Here is a 21,465-nt window from a genome sequence, read left to right as displayed (position 1 = left end):
GTCCATCATTCAAGTGAAAATAATTTCTTCATCAGACATTTTTAGCAAGAAAGAAATAACCCAAAGACTTAAGAGTGGAGAGTGGAGGACTGCTGCCTCTGATCCCTACCTGACCGGAAGCGCTCATCCCGTGAGTTGGTGGGCCGTGGCTTCTGCTGCTTAGGTGCTTCAGCCATGGTCTGTGAGGGCCCCGGGATCCTAGGCTCTGCTTGAAGTGATGTGTCCACTCCTGAAACACAATTGTATAGTATGTCTTGTGACACCATTTACTTTTCCAATTGTGGAAAAGCCCATTTTAAATAGCACACACTATACCAAAAACAATTATTTGAGCACACACACCCTATCTTGGCCTTCACACCCTAAAGACCAAGTCAGGAGATCAAGGGGAAGCCATGAATGCCCACTTCCAGCTCTTTCCTCAGAGCAGCCAACCCAGGCTTATGTCATCATCCACCATTCGCAGGAAAGATGGCCATCACACAGCCCAATCCTGAGACCCGTACGCATCACACATGCAGCTGCTCAGGCAGATTCTAGAGAAGTCCTTTGAAAGTGTATTTCTGCACCTAAACATTTCCTGAATCTGAAATGATCTGAGTCAGGTTTCCTGATACTGTCCATGGTATCAGTACACTCAGTGAGAAACAGCCCACTAAACAATCATGAGTGTCACCAGTCATCCTTAGACACAGGCAGAAAATAAGTGGATTGGTGGAGAAAGAGAAGAGAGAGGCACAGATGACAATGATAACAGCAGATCACAGTGTTCAGACTCAGGCCCAACTGCCTCAGCCCATGCTCAATGTCTCCACACCCAACATGCTGATGGCTCTCTATACTCATGGCCACCGCCATGACTACATAGGTCCTCAGGACACCATGTGATGAGTCAAGGAATGGGGTACAAGTGTGCAGGGTCATTAAACAAAACCCCTGGGGTTATCTGAGACCTCATTTGCTGATATTTGAGAACAGCACAAAGAAAAGCCTTCAATTGTGCATCATCAAAATAATCAGCTTAATTTAGCCTTTGGTTCAAAATGTCTCATAAAAGTAGCCAGCAGGATTTCAGTCCTACTGGCTCCTCCAGGCCTTACTGCTCCCAGAAAAGAGGCAGTCTATCCCTGCCTTGGACCTTGGTAGTCAGTGACTATCCAGCGGACACAGTGTAGCAGGAGTGATGTTATATGACTTCTGAGGCCAGTCATGAAAAACGACACATACTACCTGTGTCAACATGTCCTTCTCAGTGACAACACAGAGAGGACACATGAGAGAACAAAGGGAGAGAGAAGGGAATAGAGGCAGCACAGGAGCCCTGTTCTTGGCCCCAAATCTCCCAGCACCAACACCATAGCTGTGGCTGGGGAGCCCCCCAATATATACAGGCTCTGGCTCTGTGGATAGGATGCAGCTGCCCTCCAGCCCAGCCAAACTGTAGATGTGAGCAGAAAGAGGCTGTCACTGTTGGTTTCAAGACTACATTTTTGGGTGTCAGTTATTAGTGCTAGAAAATGGAAACCCTTCTGGAAATCAATGTTTAGCTCTTCAGAATTTGACCATCCATGTACACACATACACATACATATACATGTGCATCCATAGCAAACTAACCAGTATTGCTACTGGCTTTGTTTCTTGTGGTTGAATAAAATTACTTTATGTTCATATTGGAGTTGAGAATGCACAGAACTTGATGTGCTATGGATTATAAACAGGTTTGTTACAAATTGATGTACATGCAAATGGACATCCCTAAGACTTATTTTCCAAATTATGGGAACTCTGATTTTTTTCAGATAGATTCATTTATTCAACAAAGTTACAAAACTCATTAATAAATTAATGGATAACAGAATAGGTATATTTTTATTTTAACAGATATCAAGAAGTAACTTTCCAAAAAGATTACAGCAATTCGCACTCTCACAGCAATGTATGAAAGTATCATTTCCCCACATCCTTGTTAGCAATGCAAGCTATAAAAAGTTTTAGAATTTTGGCAAGCTGATAGGAGAAAAATTGTTCACTTTAATTTACATTTCCCTATCTACTGTTAAAGTTGAACATAATGCTTATTGCCCATTCATATTTCCACTGATCTGAATTTCTATTCATTTCACCCAGCTAATAAGCCCCTCAAAAGAACTGCAGGAAGCCCTGTTCTACTGGGGACAATGCCCTGCATTGAGCTGGTGGTAGGCAGCTCAGTCATTTTGAAATATTTTCATTTTTAGGGGCCAATTATACCAGTTTTTCTTTTCGTTCCCAACGTCTAGGTCTCCTATCTTTTAACCTCCACTCAATGGTTACTGAAATGAACTTTATAGTACCTTACAATTTAGAGGGGTGGTCCTTCTAAGGTCTATGTTCACTAACAATGGAAAGGGAGAGGATCCCAGCTCCGTTGTCTCCCCACTTTGAATGCTCCTGAGTCATTGCTAGACTCCTTTCTCTTCCACTGATTTTCTTGTCCATTTGCATGTACATCAATTTGCAACACACTTGTTTTTATAATCCACAGCACATCAAGTTCTGTGCATTCTGACTCCAATATGAACGTAGAGTAATTTTATGCAACCACAAGAAACAAAGCCAATAGCAAGATAAAGAGTCTCCTCACTATTCTTTTTGTTGTTGCACCAAGACCCTCCTGTATGACAACTAAGTGCACACAGTCATGTTTAACATCTTGAGGGCCAGTTCCTTCTCTCTGTATTCCTTTTCAAACATGTACTGGCTACTCTCAGAACTTTCCTTCAAATGGGTTATTATTTCCAATCAAGTTATGAGGGGCCTGGAAAAAGGAGGGGTGTGTGGAATCAGCTACTGGCCTACATTATGTTCACACATTAATTTGGAAAGTGCCCATTTTATAATATTACATTTTTCCATTTAGGACCTTGGTGTTTCTTCTATTTTAATGTCTTGGTTATTTCTTTCAAATAAATTTTATGACCCCAATATAGGTTCTGTGGCTTCCTTGATAAATGTATTAATAAGCAATTGAAAGTTCATTGCCATTATAAGTAGTTTTTTTTTTTCATTAACAAAAATCCTGCAGAGAAAAGCTATAGATTCTTACATATCTATCTTATATCAAATAAAAAACTCTTGCTAATTCTAATAGTTAATAAGCAGTCACCTGAATTTTCAAGGTATAACAAACATAACACCATCTATGACTGAAGATGTTTATCCTGTTTTGTTTCCCATTGCATTGCACTGGCAGTGACCACTAAAAAAAATGGCCTAAGAATGGGCACAGTGAGCATTCCCGTCTCACCCTGCATGGGATGGAAACGCTACAGTATGTGATCACCCAGTGTGAAGGCAGCTGTCCATGTTTGCAAATGGGCTGTCAAGTGTTTCCATCATTTCCAAATTTACAGAGAGGTTGTTTTTGTTTTATTTTGGAGGAATGAGTGTCAGAATATAAAGAGACTCCTCACTATTTTGTTGCTGACTGTAAAATATAATATATCACACTAAAGCACGTTTTCAATTTAAAAATTATTATAAGGAAACAATCAATGTAACAACCATATTGGTTGGGGGGATAAGGACACATTTGTAATACCTTAATCAATAAAGAAAAAAAATTTTAATCAAGAAGCCTGAAATAAAGACTTGAAACAAAAGAAAAAGAGAAATAAACACCCAAGTGCCTCAGGATACTCTGCAGTCTCACTCCACAATGAAGTCGCATGCTGACTTCAATGAAAACTTATTCCTTGTTTTTTTTACCAACTACATAAAGATTCCAAAATAGTGCAGTTTGGGATGTTTTTAACTTATACTGCCTATTTTCCTTTACAGTGGTTTCTTTTATCCTCTTCCCCCATGTGTTTATGGGTTTCATCCTTGCTGATATATGCGGATCTTAAGCTTTCCCCTATATGAATTCTGTTGGTTAGTATTCGAGTTTTTTTTGGCAGTTGAAGGATATAGCATACACTCTTGTGCACAGGCAAACACAGGCAAACCTCCAAAGTTTCTCGAGGGTACTTGTGTACCTGAAGGAGAATTGCAGATTAACTATGACTTCTTCAGCTTTACCAGGTAACACCAGCTGTCCACACTCCCACAATCTGAAACTTCTCCAACAATCAGATATAGGTTAGGCTTTAGTTGGCATTTCTGATTATTGCTCAGGTTGAGCCCCTTTCGTTTGCTCACTGACCATTAAGGTTCCCTCTTATGAAATGCTTACTCAAGTCTTCAGCCCATTTTTCTACTGGGCTCCTTCTATTTTAATCATGTTGGATAACTTTCTGGTTACTTTTAAATTAACTAAAATTAAATTAAAAATTCAGTCTCCCACTACTAGCCATAATGCACACTTCTCAAAGGTCTATGTGGCTAGTGGACACTATAGCCTCAGAACACTTCCATTATCCCAGAAAGTTCTTTCAGACAATGCTGCTTTTAGTTATTTGTGTTCCACTTCTCTTCTTCCATTCAGTGGTTTGTCTGTAATCTCTTCATGATAACTTTTGATAAAATAAAATTCCTAATTTTAACGGAGTCCAATTTACTAACATTTTACTTTATAGTTGCGGCTTTTTGGTAGTTTTAGAGGCTTAAGAAATCCTTCCAATCTCGAGATGGTGACAATTTCCTATACGATTTCCACATGAAAACCTATCATAAACTGGAACTGATTTTTGTGTCCAATGTTTTGTGTCTCACACATGCTAAGAAACTGGGCCAGCATCATGACCTGCAATGCTGTCTTTACCATAAACCTGGTCTGCCACATGCACATCTGTGCCTGAGCTCCCTGTTCTGCTCTGTTCATCCAGCTGTCCACCTGTGTACCAAGTCACGCTGTCTTACTGATGAATGAATGCTTGACATCCGTTCTTCAAACCCTGATAGGGCAAATCTTTCCACTTCATTCTCTTTTGAGCATATTTTGAATCCCTTGGCCCTTTAAATTTGTACATGAATTTTAGAATTGGATTGTTAAATTACATACACACACACAAAAAATCTGATGAAATGATGAATGTGCTAACTCTACAGGTCAATCTTAGGTGGGAAGAACTGACATCTTTACAATATTTGTTTCAAACCTAAGTAAGAAAATGTTCCTTATTATAATCATAAAAATAATCATGTTCTATATTCATGAAAATAAAATAAATCTTATTTGGGAATGAGATCTATACCAAACCAGAGCTGTAAATTATAATCTATGCCTTTAGATCTTATTATTAAATATTAGACACATTATTCACCCAGACTTTCTTAATAGGAAATACAGAAAAAAATAGGAAACATACCAATGTTAAGTTTTAAAACCAAGTTTTATGAGACAATATAATTGATACAAAATTGAGTGTATTGAGCTTACCTTGAATAAGTGGTATGAAACGTGCAAGCAGCTTTGCCCTTTTCTTTTCATATCCTTTCTGAGTGATGTCACCTATTAATAAAACAATAATGAAAAAGAATAATATTTCTTCTAAAGTTCCAAAATATTTTAATTAAAGATTAATTCATAATGGAAAAACTGGAAATACTAATGTCCTTCAACAGGTGATTGGATAAACAAACCATGACACACCCACACAATGAAATACTATTTAGCAATAAAAAAGAACGAACTATTTATACATAGAATGATTTAGATAGCTCTTATATGCATATTGCTAAATGAAAGAAACCAGGCTTAAAATACCACTTACATGACATTCTGGAAAAGATAAAACTGTAAGACAGAGAACAGACAGTGGGACTGCCAGGGTATGGGAGTGAAGGAAAGGTTGACAACAAAGGAGGACTAGAGAATTTTGGGGGATAATGAAGCTGTTCTGTTTTTATTATGGTGGTTGTTCCATGACCTTGTTTGTGAAAAACTTATAGAATTACACACCAGAAAGGGTGAATTTTGCTGTATGTATATAATAAATCAATTTCTAAAAATTATGTTCAGCATCCCCAGGAGCTTCGTCAAAAATGCTGATTCTGAGGAGATGCCCCAGATTGACAGAATCCAAACCTGTATTTTACCAAGAACCTACCCTCCCACAGTGATTCCTGCACAGGTTCAAGATGTGGAAGCACTAGTATACAGGACATAGGAAATGAACTCTAATAGCCATGGGGTGTCCCTGGTAAGGATTCAGGAAAAGAAACTGCTGTTCTGATACACTATAAAGAGCCTAGCTCTGACTGGTTTGGCTTAGTGGATAGAGCATCGGCCTGCAGACTGAAGGTTCCCAGGTTCAATTCTGGTCAAGGGCATGTACCTTGGTTGCAGGCACATACCCAGAAGGGAGTGCAGGAGGCAGCTGATCAATGTTTCTCTCTCATCAATGTTTCTGACTCTCTGTCCTTCTTCTATGTAAAAAAAAAAATCAATAAAATATATTTAAAAATAAATAAAAAGAAAAAGAACAGCCTAAAAGTGGATTAAACCAACCAGAAACAAGATAGGAAATACAATCTTAAATTTTCAATCTAAACACAACACATCGTTTCCCAGACAGAACTTGAGTGTTCGTAGTGGATCTGTCATGCTTTGGAGACTTCATTTAAACCAGAAATATGTATTACAAGTTCCATTAGCAGCTTGTTCTTTGGGTGAACTATCTTCAATATAAAGCTTATAGTGTTTTGCAAGCCCTCCTCTCCCCCCTTCTCTGCTCCCTCACTCCACCCTCCTCACCCCAAAGCTGTCAGGCTATTACTGCGTAGTTTCACAAGTGTTTCCTTTTGATAAATTCTTGACTGCAGGATTTGTTGTGTCAAAAACCAACACCTTTCCATCTAAATTAAGCCTCACTGAAAGCCACTGGGTAGACATTAATATGCCATCCTATTATAGAAGATGAGTCTGAGGTCAGGGAAGCTCTGGATCCTGACCACCAAGCAGGCAGTTGCTCTAAGACGGGTCAGGCTACCATAAATCCCCGGTGGCCTGAAGAGCTCCCTAATCTTGCATGGATCTTCTGCTTTGACCACTGCTCATTCAGTCAGGCCTTCCCCAGAGAGCTCCTCAAGTTATTTCATGTATCCTTCCTTTTATTTACCCTTCTGGCCCCACTATTCCCCTAACCCCACCACAGAAAACTATTCCATTGCATTTAGTGGCTTCTATCGATAATTTGAATGATCTACAGAATGTATACTGCCATGTGTCCATGTATTTTTGCTTTACCGCAATGGTATATTATCTCACTCTACTGCCTATATTTTTCTCTAAACACTCCGTTTTAACACCAACCTATTCACAATGAGCACACAATCCACTGATGACTGCATTGGGGGGTACATTGTCCTTGTACTACCCACTCATTTGACACTTAGAGACGCTGATCAGATCCAGGATATGATTGTATGATTTCACTTATTATATTTCAACTTGCAAACAACTTCAAAGCAATATCTACTAAAAAAAAAAATGTTTCCTCTGGAATATATAAAAATATGTAATAGGGGCACTCTCCCTCCAGGGAGCAGATCCATGCCATTTCCCTCTCTCTCTCCTTCCCCCACAGGCATACATTCCCTAACTTCTAATGGACTCCATGAGGCTTGTAACCAGGGGAGCAATGGGCAGTGTCAGCTAGTCTTGAGCTAACCCCCTGAACCCGTCTCCAAGGCCCCCTTTCTCTGACCTGCCAGTGAGCCAAAGCAGCCCAGCCTAGGCTCTCCTGCTGCTTCTTTGATGCCCTTCCTTGTTTCACTGTCCTACATATATTTTTGCTGTGGTCAATAAATTCTTGCTTGCTTTTCTACAATGAATAAATTAATTAATTAATTAATTAATTAAATGAACAATAAATACTGCTATATAAACTAAAACTGATAAATCACTACAAAGCATTTGCTTTTACAGGATATTTAAAAATTAAGTATTCATTTCCTAGAAAGTTTCTTTTGTTCCCATTTCAAATTTACATTTGTATGATAAAGAGCATTCAGAAACGAAAGATATCAATGTTCATGATATCCCGAAAGCTGTCTTTTTTCTTTTTTTACTGAACCAATTGAACATAACCAGCCACACATTTTCATGTGTACCCAGTTACTAAATTTTCACATATCAACCTACACACTAACCCAACACGCCATTGAATGCAAAGTTTCCACCCACACAAAGAGCAAAGAAGAATTTCAAAATAGAATCCAGACACAAGACTATATCATAGCTGCAAAACAATGTTTTAGTAAATGATGGCAGTCCCATAAGATTGTAATGGAGCCCTCGCCAGTTTGGCCCAATGGATAGAGTGTCGGCGGAAAGGGTCCCAGGTTCAATTCTGGTCAAAGCCATGCACCTCAGTTGCAGACTCAACTCCCAGCCTTTGTTGGGGTAAGGGAGGTAACCAATCAATGTGTCTCTCTCAAAGCGATGTTTCTCTTTGTCTCTCCCCGCCCCCCTGCTCCTGTCTCTCTCTCTCTCTCTCTCTCTCTCTCTCTCTCTCAAAAAAAAAAAAAATCAATAGAAAAATATCCTCGGTTAAGGATTAACAAAAAAGATTATAATGGAGCTGAAAGATTCCTATCACCTAGTGACATCATAAGTTGTAGGGCAACATGCTCCATGTTTGTTGTGATGCTGGTGTATAAATAAACCTGCATTGCCAGTTGTATAAAAGTATAGCACATACAATTGCATATAGCACATAATACATAATAAACAACTATGCTACTGGTTTGTATTTACTACCCTATACTTTTTATTGTTAAGAGTGTACTATTTCTACTTACAAAGAAAAAGTTTACTGTAAAACAGTAGCTGATAAGCAGTCTCATACATCTCATATTTACCATCTCTTAACTACTTGCATCATTTCTCTTGTGTCTGATTTAATCTCATGTTGTTTTGTATAGAACAGGCTGTACAGGCTTGTAGCCTAGGAGCAGTAAGCGGTACCACACAGTCTAGGTGTGGTAGGGTATACCATCCAGGCATGTGTAAGCACACTCTGTGATGACCTCACAAGAACAAAATCACATAATGACACATTTATCAAAATGGGTCCCCCTTGTTAAGCAGTGCATGACTGTAATAAGCTATTAGAAAAGGGACCTGAATCCAAGTGTTCTGGCAAACAGCAGAGCCAAATTCCCTAATACACTGCACAGAACTGGGGTAATCCTGACCCAACATCATAGCTCCCAGGTACTTGGGAGGCTTTGGAAAAACACCAGGGCCCATCCTCATAACTAGCTTCTCTGGTGGTCTGAGGCATAATAGTCCCCTAGGTAGGCGATTTTCAACTGGTATGAGCAAGAATTGTTTTTAAATGCAATACCTAACTAGTCAGGGCACTGACCCTCTTTACCCTTAGATTGTCAAATGTTAAAAATTGATAACACAACAATAACCATCCAGTATGAATGAATCAAAATTACTCCTTTTTCCCTAGCCTGTATAGCTCAGTTATTTGGGCGTCATCCTGTGCAGTGAAAAGATTCCCACAGGGCATATGATCAGGTTGCTGGCTCGATCCCCAGAAGGAAGCATTTGGGAGCAAACGATTGAAGTTTTGCTTTCACATTTCTATGTTTCTCTCTCCCTCTCCCTTCCCTCTCTGGGGATTGAGCCCGCAACCTGGGCATATGCCGGATAATAATGGTATTTTTTAAGAGCCAGCAATATTCTGTAGCAATTAAGTATGGCAGGGAGAGGGAAAGAGAAACATAGAAATGTGAAAGCAAAACATCAATATAAAAATTTTTTTTTATCTTTTTTTGTCAGATTGGAAAAAAACATTTTTTGGTGTACTGCAGGACTTTAGTAATTAATTTATGTGTGCCATGAGATGAAAAAGATTGAAAATCATTGCTCTAACTAGAGATACAATGTGTGGCCTCAGATTGACCCTCCACAGACACAAACAAAGCTCACTCAGGATTACAAATGCAAAATCCCAAATATAAGTTGGCCCTCCATATCTATGGGTTCCATGTCTGCAGATTCAACCACCAGCTAATGGGAAATATTAAAAAAAATTGTGGTTGTTACTGTGCACTATGTAGTTAGGTCTATGATGGTTGCATCTATACTGAATATGTATACTTATTTACCTTGTCATTATTGCCTAAATAATACAGTATAAAAAGTATTTACATAGCATTTACATAGTATTAGGTATTAAAAGTAATCTAGAGATGACTGCAAGTATATGGGAGAATGTGTGTAGGTTATATACAATATGGCACCATTTTATACAAGGGACTTGAGCATCTGCAGAGTTTGGTATATCAAGGGAACCAGTACCCTATGGATACCAAGGGAGAACTGTAAATATCACCAAAAGTCCCAACCCCATCAACATAATTTCCAAAACCTACTCTTGAAAGTTCAAGAACTCCTAAGGTCACAGAAACAAGGGTAGGCAGTGAACACTACTGGTAATAGCAAATAATGAGAGAAAACCTTTGTCCATAAAGTTAAAAAAATAAAATAAAAAAGAATAAGAAAGAAGTAAAGATGCTGGCATACCTAATTGCTATAGAATACTGCTGGCTCTTAAAAAATACCATTATTGTCCGGCATATGCCCAGATTGCAGGCTCAATTCCCAGTAGGGGCATGCAGGAGGCAACCAATCAATCATTTTCATCACTGATGTTTTTATCGCTCACTCCCACTCTCTCCTTCCTCTCTGAAATCAATAAAGAATAGATTTTTTTTAAATACCATTATTGTCCTGGCCAGTGTGACTCAGTGGTAGGGTGCGGGCCTGCGCACCAAAGGGTCTCTGGTTTGTTCCCTGCCCAGTAGGTATGGGTTTGTGTAGGAGGCAACCAATCAATGTGTCTCTCTCACCTCTCTCTCTCTCCCTTTCTCTCCCTTCCACTCTCTATAAAATTCAATGGGAAAATGTATGAGGATTAACAACAATAACAAAAAAACACCATTACTTGAGGGGGATGGATGTGGGTATCACATGTGTTAATGTTGATATCCTACTGAGAAAAACAGGAAGTTGAAAAACAATGCATATACAAAATGACTGAACTGGTAAAAATAAACAAAACTATATTTACACATGTAGATGTGTATATCTATGTGTACGCAGAAAATATTCTGGAGGGATGCCCAACAAATCACTAATACTGGTTACCCCAAAGAGTGACTTGTTTATCTGGCTTTGGGTAGATGTGAGACAGATTTCACTTTTTATTTCAAACACTTTTAAACTCTTTAAAGTTTTTAGTACAATAATCCTATAATTCTTTGTAATTAATAAAAATGGGAGATGGTTGGATAATGTACTATGGTTATGTCAGATGGTATTGCAAAAAAACTAAATAAATTCTGTGTACTATTTTTGCAACTGTGAGACTAAAATTATTCTAAATTAAAAGTTAAATATATAGGAGAGACTAAATAAAATTGGCTTTATTCCTTTTTTAAATGTTTGATAAAATTTGTCAGTGAAATCATCTGGGCTTATAGAATTTCCAGAAGGTTGGTGTTTTTTCCTTTTATTTTACTTTTTTAAATTAAAACTTTTTTTTTTTTTAAGATGTTTAAGATTCACAGCAAAATTGAGGGCAAGGTATAGAGAGTTCCCATATACATCTCTTATCCCCAAATATGCATAGCCTCCCTCATTATCAACATTCCCTACTAGAGTGGTGCATTTGTTACAATTGATAAACTATATTGACACATCATGATTACCCACCGTCTATATGGTTCACTCTTGGTGTTATACATTCTATACGAAGACAGATATATAATGACACGTATTTATCATTATAATATCACAATTCGTGCTAAGGTACAAGCAGTTTTATCCATCATTGCCTTTGTACCATCGGTATAACCACAGGAAAAACAGAAATGACATCTTAGAATTATTTTGGAAATAGTTTTCTCTCACAGGCTCCAGAAAGGACCTCAGGGACCCCCCAGAGGTTTGGGAACCTCTGGCAGATTATGTCTGGAAAGAAACACAAGAATACTGGAAGCCACTGCCTCTGCATAGAGGTCAGGGGTAAGAGGGAGACTGTACCCTATCTTTCCTTTGAAATGTTTCGTTTCTCTGCAACGTGTATCTGCAATACTTTTTTTTTTTTTAATATATTTTATTGATTTTTTACAGAGAGGAAGGGAAAGAGATAGAGAGTTAGAAACGTCGATGAGAGAGAAACATCGACCAGCTGCCTCTTGCACACCCCCTACTGGGGATGTGCCCGCAACCAAGGCACATGCCCTTGACCGGAATCGAACCTGGGACCTTTCAGTCCGCAGACCGACGCTCTACCACTGAGCCAAACCGGTTTCGGCTGCAATACTTTTTTAATACAATATTCTGCAAAGCCTTATAATCAATGGTGCAGAACTTAACCAGACTTTTGACAGTCAAACCATTACCTAGCACCCAGCAGGTTTGCAATCATTACTGAATGAATATATTATATAAATAACAAATGCAAAAAAAAGGGCAAGACCTCTAAAAAGGGGAGCAAGTGCGGTGAGAAATTTCAAGACAGTAACGACATGAGAGATGATCAGGAAAGGCTCAAAATAAGAAGGCACTTGGGCAGGGCTTTAACATAAATGAATAGAGTTTAGACACACAAGAACTTTAATTTACCACAAAATATTTAGGAAGCACAGCAAAAGTTTATTGATGTGAAGACATTGTCAGCCTGTCATTTGGAAAACTAAGAATTATATCACAAATTTTAGAAATTAAAGACATTGGTTTGGCTCAGTGGATAGAGCGTCAGCCTGCGGATTGAAGGGTCCCAGGTTCGATTCCGGTCAAGGGCATGTATCTTGGTTGTGGGCACATCTCCAGAGGAGGTGTACAAGAGGCAGCTATCTACGTTTCTCTCTCATCGATATTTCTAACTCTCTATCTCTCTCCTTCCTCTCTGTAAAAAAATCAATAAAATATATTTTAAAAAAATAAAGCTATTTAAATAGGAGTAAAAGCTTTGTGAAAGAAATCCTTTCCTCTACACCCACACACAGAGCTCTTCCCCTTTTCCTTTGGCACTATACAGTCTGCGGCTCCAGTATTATCAGAATGCAGGAAAACAAAAAACAAGAGTTAAAGTTAGGGAACAGATCTATTAACCAGAATAAAGAAACAGGAGTGGGACAAATGTAGCCTATTGTGTAGGGATTTCCTCTCTAAACCACAGCAAGCCACTAAAGCAAAAAACAAATCTTGCCCCATTGTCCACGTTTTTAAAAACAGTTTTGAAGCAATAGCCCCAAGACACTGTACAGTACCAAAATTAGTCGTGGTATATCTAAGGTAACTTGATAGTAAAGCCCATTGTTTGGAATTTTTTCCCCCCCTAAAAAGTCAGATTATACTTCTAATAACCTCATTTTCATCCAAGGACATCCTAATATGCTTCAAAGAGCCACATATGTGAATTCTTCTGAGTTGTGTTCATGGCAGGTGGGGTAGGGTCTGAGGAAGAGTGGAGTTCTGTGCAGCTCCACCCTTCATCCTCACCTTAATTTGAGGTAGACTCCCAAGAAGGAAATTTAGGGAGCAAGACCACAGCTGTGCTTTATTTTCTTCAGAAAACCTAACGCAGTAGTCAGCAAACTGCAGCTCCCAAACCACATGTGGCTCTTTGGCCCCTTGAGTTTTTAGCAAAGGCCAGCTTAGGAGTATCCTAATTAAGTTAATAACAATGTACCTACCTATTATTATATAGTTTAAGTTTAAAAAATTTGGCTCTCAAAAGAAATTTCAATTGTTGTACTGTTGATATTTGGCTCTGTTGACTAATGAGTTTGCCGACCATTGCCCTAACGACAGTCAGCAAACCTGCCCTATAGGTAGAAATCAGTGCATCCTAAGACCAGAACCTTCCCCAATGACAACGGTGGATGACAAGAATCCAGTGAGGATATTGAAGAACAAGGCTACATATGAGTTATAATAAAGGCAGGAACATACTTCCAACTAGTCACTGTTGATGTACAGGTTGAGGGGAAGTAGTGCAGGATTTTCCAGATTGTTCAGGTACCGATCAATCACTATTAGCTTCCATGTACCGTATTTTCCGGCGTATAAGACGACCCCCTAATTTTCAGATGTACACTGTATTCTATTGTAGTAAAAAGCCTGCTCAAATTGGCCAGAGTCAGAGAGGTGGTCTATTAAAAAAAGAACTGGTGTTGCCTCGGAAGTGGGGGGTAGTCTTATACAGCGAATATAGGCCTAAACCTATATTTTAACTGTAAAATTAGTGGGTCGTCTTATACGCCAGAAAATACGGGTAAGCAGCATTTTGTCAGTTAAGTTTCCTATTCTCCCCAATCTGCCAAGTAGTGTCAACTGTAACTTTTTCTTAAAAATATATTGAGCCGAAACCGGTTTGGCTCAGTGATAGAGCGTCAGTCTGCGGACTGAAAGGTCCCAGGTTCGATTCCAGTCAAGGGCATGTACATTGGTTGTGGGCACATCCCCGGTAGGGGGTGTGCAAGAGGCAGTTGGTTGATGTTTCTCTCTCATCGACGTTTCTAGCTATCTCTCTCCCTTCCTCCTCTCTGTAAAATATCAATAATATATATATATATATATAATTGATTTCAGAGAGGAAGGGAGAGTGAGATAGAAATATCCATGATGAGAATCTTTAATCAGCTGTCTCCTGCACACCCCACACTGGAGATTGAGCCCACAACCCAGACATATGCCCTGACTAGGAATGAAACCATGACCTCCTGGTTCATAGGTCGACACTCAACCACTGAGCCATGCAGGCCTGGCTCGACTCTAACTTTTAAGCAATGTCTCATTTGGACAAACCTGAGTACTGTGGAGTTATCTTATTTGACCATTACTTTATTATGAATTAAAGTTTATCTCCTCCAACCCCCCCCCCAAAAAAAAATGGGGGGAAGGAGGTGGCACAGGACAAAGTGAATCCCACTTTTTACTTCTATGTGATCAAAATATTAAACTAATGATAATAAAACTAACTTTAGTTGCTTTAGGACTGTGCTTCATTACTAACACCTTCCTTTAATTATATAAATAAAACCTTACCAGTTTCAAAGAACTTCCACATAAACGATCTGAGTAAATCTTCGTAAGAACTATAGGACGTCAATATGGCAGATGTTCACCTCCTTTTACAGATGATCAAATCCAGATTAAGAGATGTTATAATTCAGTGGAAATTCAGGAACACTTACCAGACACTGTGTGAAAATGCCAAAAATCTGCCAAGTCATAGTCCCTATCGCAAGGCATCTTTAAGTACAATAGAGAGGCCCCATGTCAACAACAATCTCAACACAAACTAAAGAAGCCAGCATCAAAGGTGTGGAAGCACCTGGAGCAAGGCCAAGCATGACTGTATCCAAGTAATCACTGACCTATTTGGGCCAAAAGAAAGGTGTCAGGCCAGTGGAAGAGCTGGGACAGAAGCCAGGGCTGTCTCCTCGGCTGCAGCTTCACTCTGCTATCCCTTCCCTTCACTCTGCTGTTCACCCCCTTTCTCAGCTACCTTTCCATGTTCTTTTCCACTTATATATACTTTTGTATAGATCATCCACCTATGTCTAAAATGACAAAGGTATAAATAGATTCATTAGAGAGGAGCATTTCTTTCACTGAAGTACTTTGTGTGGGTTCTGTCACAGAAATTATGAAGTTCTTTGAGGAAAAGATCTAATATTACCTAATCATCAACTCCTAGAAAGTACTCAAATACACACACACAAATAAATAAATAAATAGATAGATAGATAGATAAAAATTAGAGAATAACGAATACATGGGCACAGAAATTAGGAGCAATCTGCAAAGACATATTTCAAATGCATAAAATCTAAATTGCATTGACATGATTTTCCCTGATGAAAAGCTATAACAAGTCCAAGCCTGTTCTGCTCAGTGGATAGAACATCAGCCTCCGGACTGAAGGGTCCCAGGTCAATTCCAGTCAAGGGCACATACCTTGGTTGCAGGCTCCTCCCTAGCCCAGGCCCTGGTGCAGGAGGCAACCAATTGGTGTGTTTCTCTTGCATTGATGTTTCTCTCTGACTTTCCCTCTCTCTTCCACTCTCACTAGAAATCAATAGGAAAAAAATCCTCACATGAGGATTAACAAAAAACAAAAACAAAAAAAAGAAAGAAAGAAAAAAAAGGAAGAAAGAACAGAAAAGCTATAACAAATTCAAGACAAATCGTTCCTATCAGAACCATTTCTAAATTGGAGTTTTTCAGACTTCCCAAAAACATCTAATCACCAAGAATTCTCAACTCTACCCATTTCTTACTGGTAGTAAGAAGTCCCTGCCCCAACCACCGCGAAACAGATCACCCTGAAACCTAGTGTAAGAATATTAAGGCTGTGAACTTTTATGGATTCTAAAAACTGAAAATGCACTTAAGTTTCAGAAACAAACTCAGGCATTAGATGCTTTTCTTTAAGCAATGACATCAAACAGAACATCAGGACACAGGTCTGGGGAGCAATAACCTCCAGAAGGATAATGCCATCCACCGCCACTGAAGCGGAATCACTCCGGTCTATTTTTTAATAAGAAAAAACAAAAAACAAAAAAACCCCACTTATGGAACTTTTCTTTTAAATACCTAAAAATTCTATTAACCTCGTTGTGAGTGCCTCCACAGAGGGAGATGCTGCCTAAGCCGGTTTTGCGGCGGAGGAAACTGAGGCACCGGCGGGAGCAGCGCGCTCGCCGTGAAGCCCGGGGACAGCCACCGCCCGCGGCACCGGTCCCGGCCCACGCGCCGGAGGTCAGCCACCCACCCCGGCAGCCCGCCGGGCACCCCGAGGTCCGGGCTCCGGCTGCGAGAAACCGGGAGGGTCCCGGGGATCCCAAGATCCCGGTGTGAGGGACCAGCAAGCTCCCTGGGTGACGGCGGGCCGGGCGAGGCGGGGGTCCGGGGTGAGGGGCGGGGCAGGGTGTCCGGCTTGAGGAGCATGGGGGAGGGGGGTCCCGGGGCGGGGCAGGGTGTCCGGTGTGAGGAGCATGGGGGAGGGGGGTCCCGGGGCGGGGCAGGGTGTCGGGTGTGAGGAGCATGGCGGGGGTCCCGGGTCGGGGTGAGGGGCGGGGCAGGGTGTCGGGTGTGAGGAGCATGGCGGGGGTCCCGGGTCGGAGGTGAGAGCCGGACGGAGCCCCGCGGCAGGGCCGCTCACCTTCCGACAGCTCCAGCTCCAGCTCGGCCAGGCTCTCCCGCACCTCAGCGGGCAGGGGCACCGGCTGCAGCGGGCACCCGCGGTCGGCCATGGCCCCCTCGCCTGCTCGGGACGCGCCCCGCGACCGCCAGGCGAGCTGGAGCCCGGGCAGGTCCGGGATCAGGGTCGGGCCGGGGTCCGAGCGGCAGCGCAGGCGGCGGCTACGTCGCTCCTCGCAGCCCAGCGACCCGCATCGGCCCGGAGGGCAGCGCGGACGGCAGGGCAGGGGCGCGGCCCGAGCGGCTCCGCACCGCTGCGGGCGCGGGCGCGGGCACGGGCACGATCGCTGGCAGCACCTCCAGCGCGGCCGCCGCCCCGCGCGCCCCCGACAGCTCCGAGGTACCTATGCCGAGTGCGCGTGCGCGACGGGAAGGGCGGGATGGGGGAGCGCGCGTGCGCATCCGGTCGTGGGCGGGGCTGGGCGTCCTGGGCCCGCCCAGCAACACCGATGGCTCTCTCCCATTGGCCCCGAGGACGCGGCGAGGTCGCTCCGAGCTCCCATTGGGAGAAGCGGGAGAGCGTTACTCCCGGTAGGCTCTGCGCGGGGTCTGAGTCTCCTTTGGATCTGAGTTCTCTGGGCGCGGAAAGCCCCTCGGGGCGAGGCTGCAGTGGCCTCCACACCTGGTCTTGGGGTCAGGGGAGCCTGCCCACCACGGTGGCTGCTCTGCAGGGGCTTCTCTGGTTCCCGGAGCTCGCTGGGATACCCTGGGCACAGTGACCGTCCTGGCGCCGCATTGCTGCAGGGGTAATCGCGCAGGTGAGGGCCAGGCGTTTTCCCCAGGGTTTGATGAAACTCATTGCTTTTCAAAGCAGCCTTTGATACTGACCACGAAGGAGCTACGGTAGCCATTCAGATCCTGGGGTGACTTTGGGAAGTGCGAGGATAGCTGACCTACACATATCTACTACAGATCTCGTCCCCAACTTCTGTTTTCCTCCAGACCCCTAACAGAAAGGCAGGCCCCCCAGGATCCTGAAAGAGCTGGTCCTCGCTTACACTCGGGAAGTGTGTCTGCATATGCAAGGGTGGACTCGTTGGGTGATTATTTCCCTGATCCCTAACTGAATAATTGGCATTGACATTCTCGGCACTTAACATTCCTCTCACACTGGGTCCCTGACCTGTAGGTTTAGATTAGAGCAATCACAATAGGAAAGGCCACGCAGCACCCTCTGAAACTAACCCCATACCTACCAAGATCATCACATCCAGATGGCAGAGAATTGATGCCACTTTTAAGATCCAAAGGATGCAAAGTGGTGGTCCCCAAACTCTAATTCACCAGCATGACCCCTGAAGAAATTGGAAGGATCCTGGAAGATAACAGGATAATACTACTGCAAACTAAACTAAGTTGTAGTTCTGAGAGCAGCCTCTGCTGGATGTGGTAGGTGGCTATTGATTTGATGAGTGTATTCTTTTCTGTCCCTATCAGATGACCAAAAACATTTTATATTTAGGTATAAAAAAGATACCTAAGCTGGTATCTTTTTTATACCTAAATATAAAATGTTTATATAACCTGGAGGTTTTGCCTGAAAGCTGTGTTACCTTTCATAGTCCAAAGACATCAAGACCACTTAGACATCCTGGATAATGTTACGTTCCATTACATTAATAACATTATGTAGGTAAACCCTCTCGAAATTTAGGAACCGGTTACATCCATAACATTTTTAGGGGTCCAGTAGTTAGTAGTGCCTTTGGGCATCCTTTCCAAAAATAAAAGACAAGTATTGCAACTTGCACCTTCAACCATTCAGAAAGCAGGACACGGTGGGGACTTCAGGTTCTGGAAGCAGCATACTCTTAGAAATACTGCTCTGGACCAAATATTGGGTGATTCGGAAGACTGCAGCTTTGATAAGAGCTCAGAACAGGAAGCTTCTGTAATAGGTAAAAGCTGTGATGCAAGTAGCTCTCCTGCCTGAACTATATGGTCTAGCAGGTGGTATTAGTTATTGGTGATAGGGAACAATGCAATGTGGTGTTTCCGGCATGTCCCAAATGCGGGATGCTGAGGTTCTGCCATGCCACTGGGAGCAGAGAATTGTGTGTCTTTAGGGACAGGGTGCACAGGGTGGAGGGAGTATCCTTGTGTGCTACTGTGTTCCAATAGAGAGAGATGGAACACCTGAACTGGAGACACCAAATAACCATGCAGCTAAAACCACTCATTATGAGAAGGGTTCTGTCCAACTCACATCATAAGGTTGGTTGGTTGGTCCCAGCATTAATCCATCACAGGATGGAAGTATTCAAGTCTGAGCATGAAAATGTACAGCGGTCACAGGTGAGTGCAGAATAGGTATCCTAGATCCAGATGGTATCCACTGCTGTTGTATGAGAGCCTTCTCTGTCATTTCATACCTATGACCACATGGGGGAGACTTATGACCAGTTAGTTGACAGAACAGGAAAACAAGCTGGGTTCATAGATGGCCTGGCTTGATATGCGAGTTTAAAAGGAATCTGGACAGCTACATTACAGCCTCACTTAGGTAGCCTTGAAAGATACTGGTAAGGGCATAGCCATCCAACAGAGCTCCTAATCATTCACTTTTTTGTGTAAGAAGTGGCCCAAGGGGGAGCTATATATGGATTCATGAACAGTGTTGTGTGTCCTGGGTGACTGGTTAAGGATCTGGAGAAAAATAATTGGAAGTTGGAGACAAGGAGACCTATGGTAAAAATTTTTGGGTCAATATACTGGAATAGGTACCAAATGAGATGATCTTTGTATAAAGTGCTAATGCTAATGCCCACCACAGAGCATCCATGAAAGTATTTAAAAAACAAATGGAATGACTCACACAGTGGACAATGGACAGCATCTCACTGGCAAACCCAGTACTGGGTACAAGGACAAAATGGCCAAGGTGATGAAGTTGGAGGCCATTCATGTGCCCAACAGGGTAGATTCTCTGACCAAAGGTGATTTAGCTCCTAGCAGCCACTGGATGTCTAACCTGCCAGCAAAAAGACCAACGCTGAGCTTCCAAAATGGCCCTTTTCATCAAGAAGCCCAACCATGTTTACTATATTGGAACTCTTTCATCCTGGATGAGCCAACAGTTCTTTCCTACAGGAGTAGGTTCATATTCTACATATAAGTTTGTCTTTTCTGCTCACAAGTGTCACTAGTAAGCGCTTCAGGAGTACTTGTTTCACTGACACAGGATCCCATATGGCATCACATCAAACAGGGGATTCACTTAGTAAAGGAAGTGCAGGGATCATGAGAACCACTTCCTGACAGCACTGGGACAGCCAGCTAAGGCACAAGTTAGAGGTCACACTCTGAAGATGGGATGCCATTCAAGACCTTTCTATGGCACTGCTCCTAAGAGGGAGGATACATGAGTCTAAAACCAAAGGGTGGAAACAGGAGTGGCCCCACCTATCATCATTCCTAAGAATCCTCTGGGAACGTTGTGCTTGCTATCCTCCCAAGTTTAGACTCTGCCAGGCTAGAGTTATGGTCCCCAAAAGGGACACTCACCAGGGACACAAGAACTTATTCCATTAGATTATAAAGTATGGATGATGTCTGGGAACCTTGGAGTTCTTGTATCTAGGAACCAGAAGGAACAGGGAGAAACCATGTCTTGACAGTGGAGAAGATAGGGCTGCTATTACATGCATTACACATAGGGAAGAATATGTGTGGAATCCAGATGATCCACGTGGGAGGTCTTGATCTTCATTTACTCAGTTGTGATAAAGACACAAGAAAATCAGCTTGCACCTGTAGTGAGTCTGCCACGTTTTTGCTATTATTTTTGTTTTGTTCTTGGTTTTAACTACAGTGACTCTAAACTGCAGTCACAACAGTACTGCCAAGAAGGAAAAGCCCTGACTGGTTTGGCTCAGTGGATAGTGTCAGCCTGCGGATTGAAGGGTCCCAGGTTCGATTCCGGTCAAGGGCATGTACCTTGGTTGCAAGCTCATTCCCATGTTTCTAACTCTATCCCTCTCCCTTCCTTTCCATAAAAAAATCAATAAAGTTTTTTTTTTAAAGTTCCTATTAAAAAAGGAAAAGAAAAACAGGTGTTACGTGTTTCCCCAACTCAATTATTTTTTCTTGTTTTAAACAGTTAATAGTGTTACAAATGCTACTGGTTTCAGAACAGGGCAAGACACAAATAGTCCTACATGTTCTCTGCCATATAAATACAGATAATCTTCATTTATACAGTTTTACCCCAAGTCTGAAATGACATCTGCGGCTGCCTGTTGCTGTTAAGGGTGATGCTCTCTCGGTTCTGTTAAGACCAGCTCAGTCTTCCTCACTGACAC

General features: G+C 41.9%; 1 protein-coding gene across 18 annotated transcripts in view; it reads right to left on the bottom strand.

The window, feature by feature from the left end:
- DIP2A (disco interacting protein 2 homolog A) overlaps window positions 1-17,520 on the bottom strand; it is a 75,279-nt gene extending 57,759 nt beyond the window's left edge. For 8 of the 18 annotated variants that reach the window (XR_004989353.2, XM_045585330.1, XM_036446321.2 and 5 more), the window contains exons 1-3: window positions 17,127-17,518; window positions 5,363-5,434; window positions 110-229 (exon numbers count right to left, since the gene is read on the bottom strand). Coding sequence is in view for 15 of the 18 variants with exons in the window: in XM_045585330.1 (XP_045441286.1) it covers window positions 110-229; window positions 5,363-5,434; window positions 17,127-17,217 (283 nt within the window). In the remaining 3 variants the exon portion in view is untranslated. Of the gene's footprint in view, window positions 1-109; window positions 230-5,362; window positions 5,435-15,333; window positions 15,520-17,126 lie in introns of those variants that run through there. The other 10 variants (XR_006742310.1, XM_045585338.1, XM_045585340.1 and 7 more) reach the window with 6 other exon arrangements.
- Between the last annotated feature and the right edge of the window lie 3,945 nt (window positions 17,521-21,465).

The sequence above is a fragment of the Pipistrellus kuhlii genome, unplaced genomic scaffold (assembly GCF_014108245.1).
Source record: "Pipistrellus kuhlii isolate mPipKuh1 unplaced genomic scaffold, mPipKuh1.p scaffold_m20_p_2, whole genome shotgun sequence".
Taxonomy (NCBI): domain Eukaryota; kingdom Metazoa; phylum Chordata; class Mammalia; order Chiroptera; family Vespertilionidae; genus Pipistrellus; species Pipistrellus kuhlii.
The sequence above is the reverse complement of the archived record's forward strand: the minus strand, read 5'-3'. Positions and strand labels throughout refer to the sequence as shown.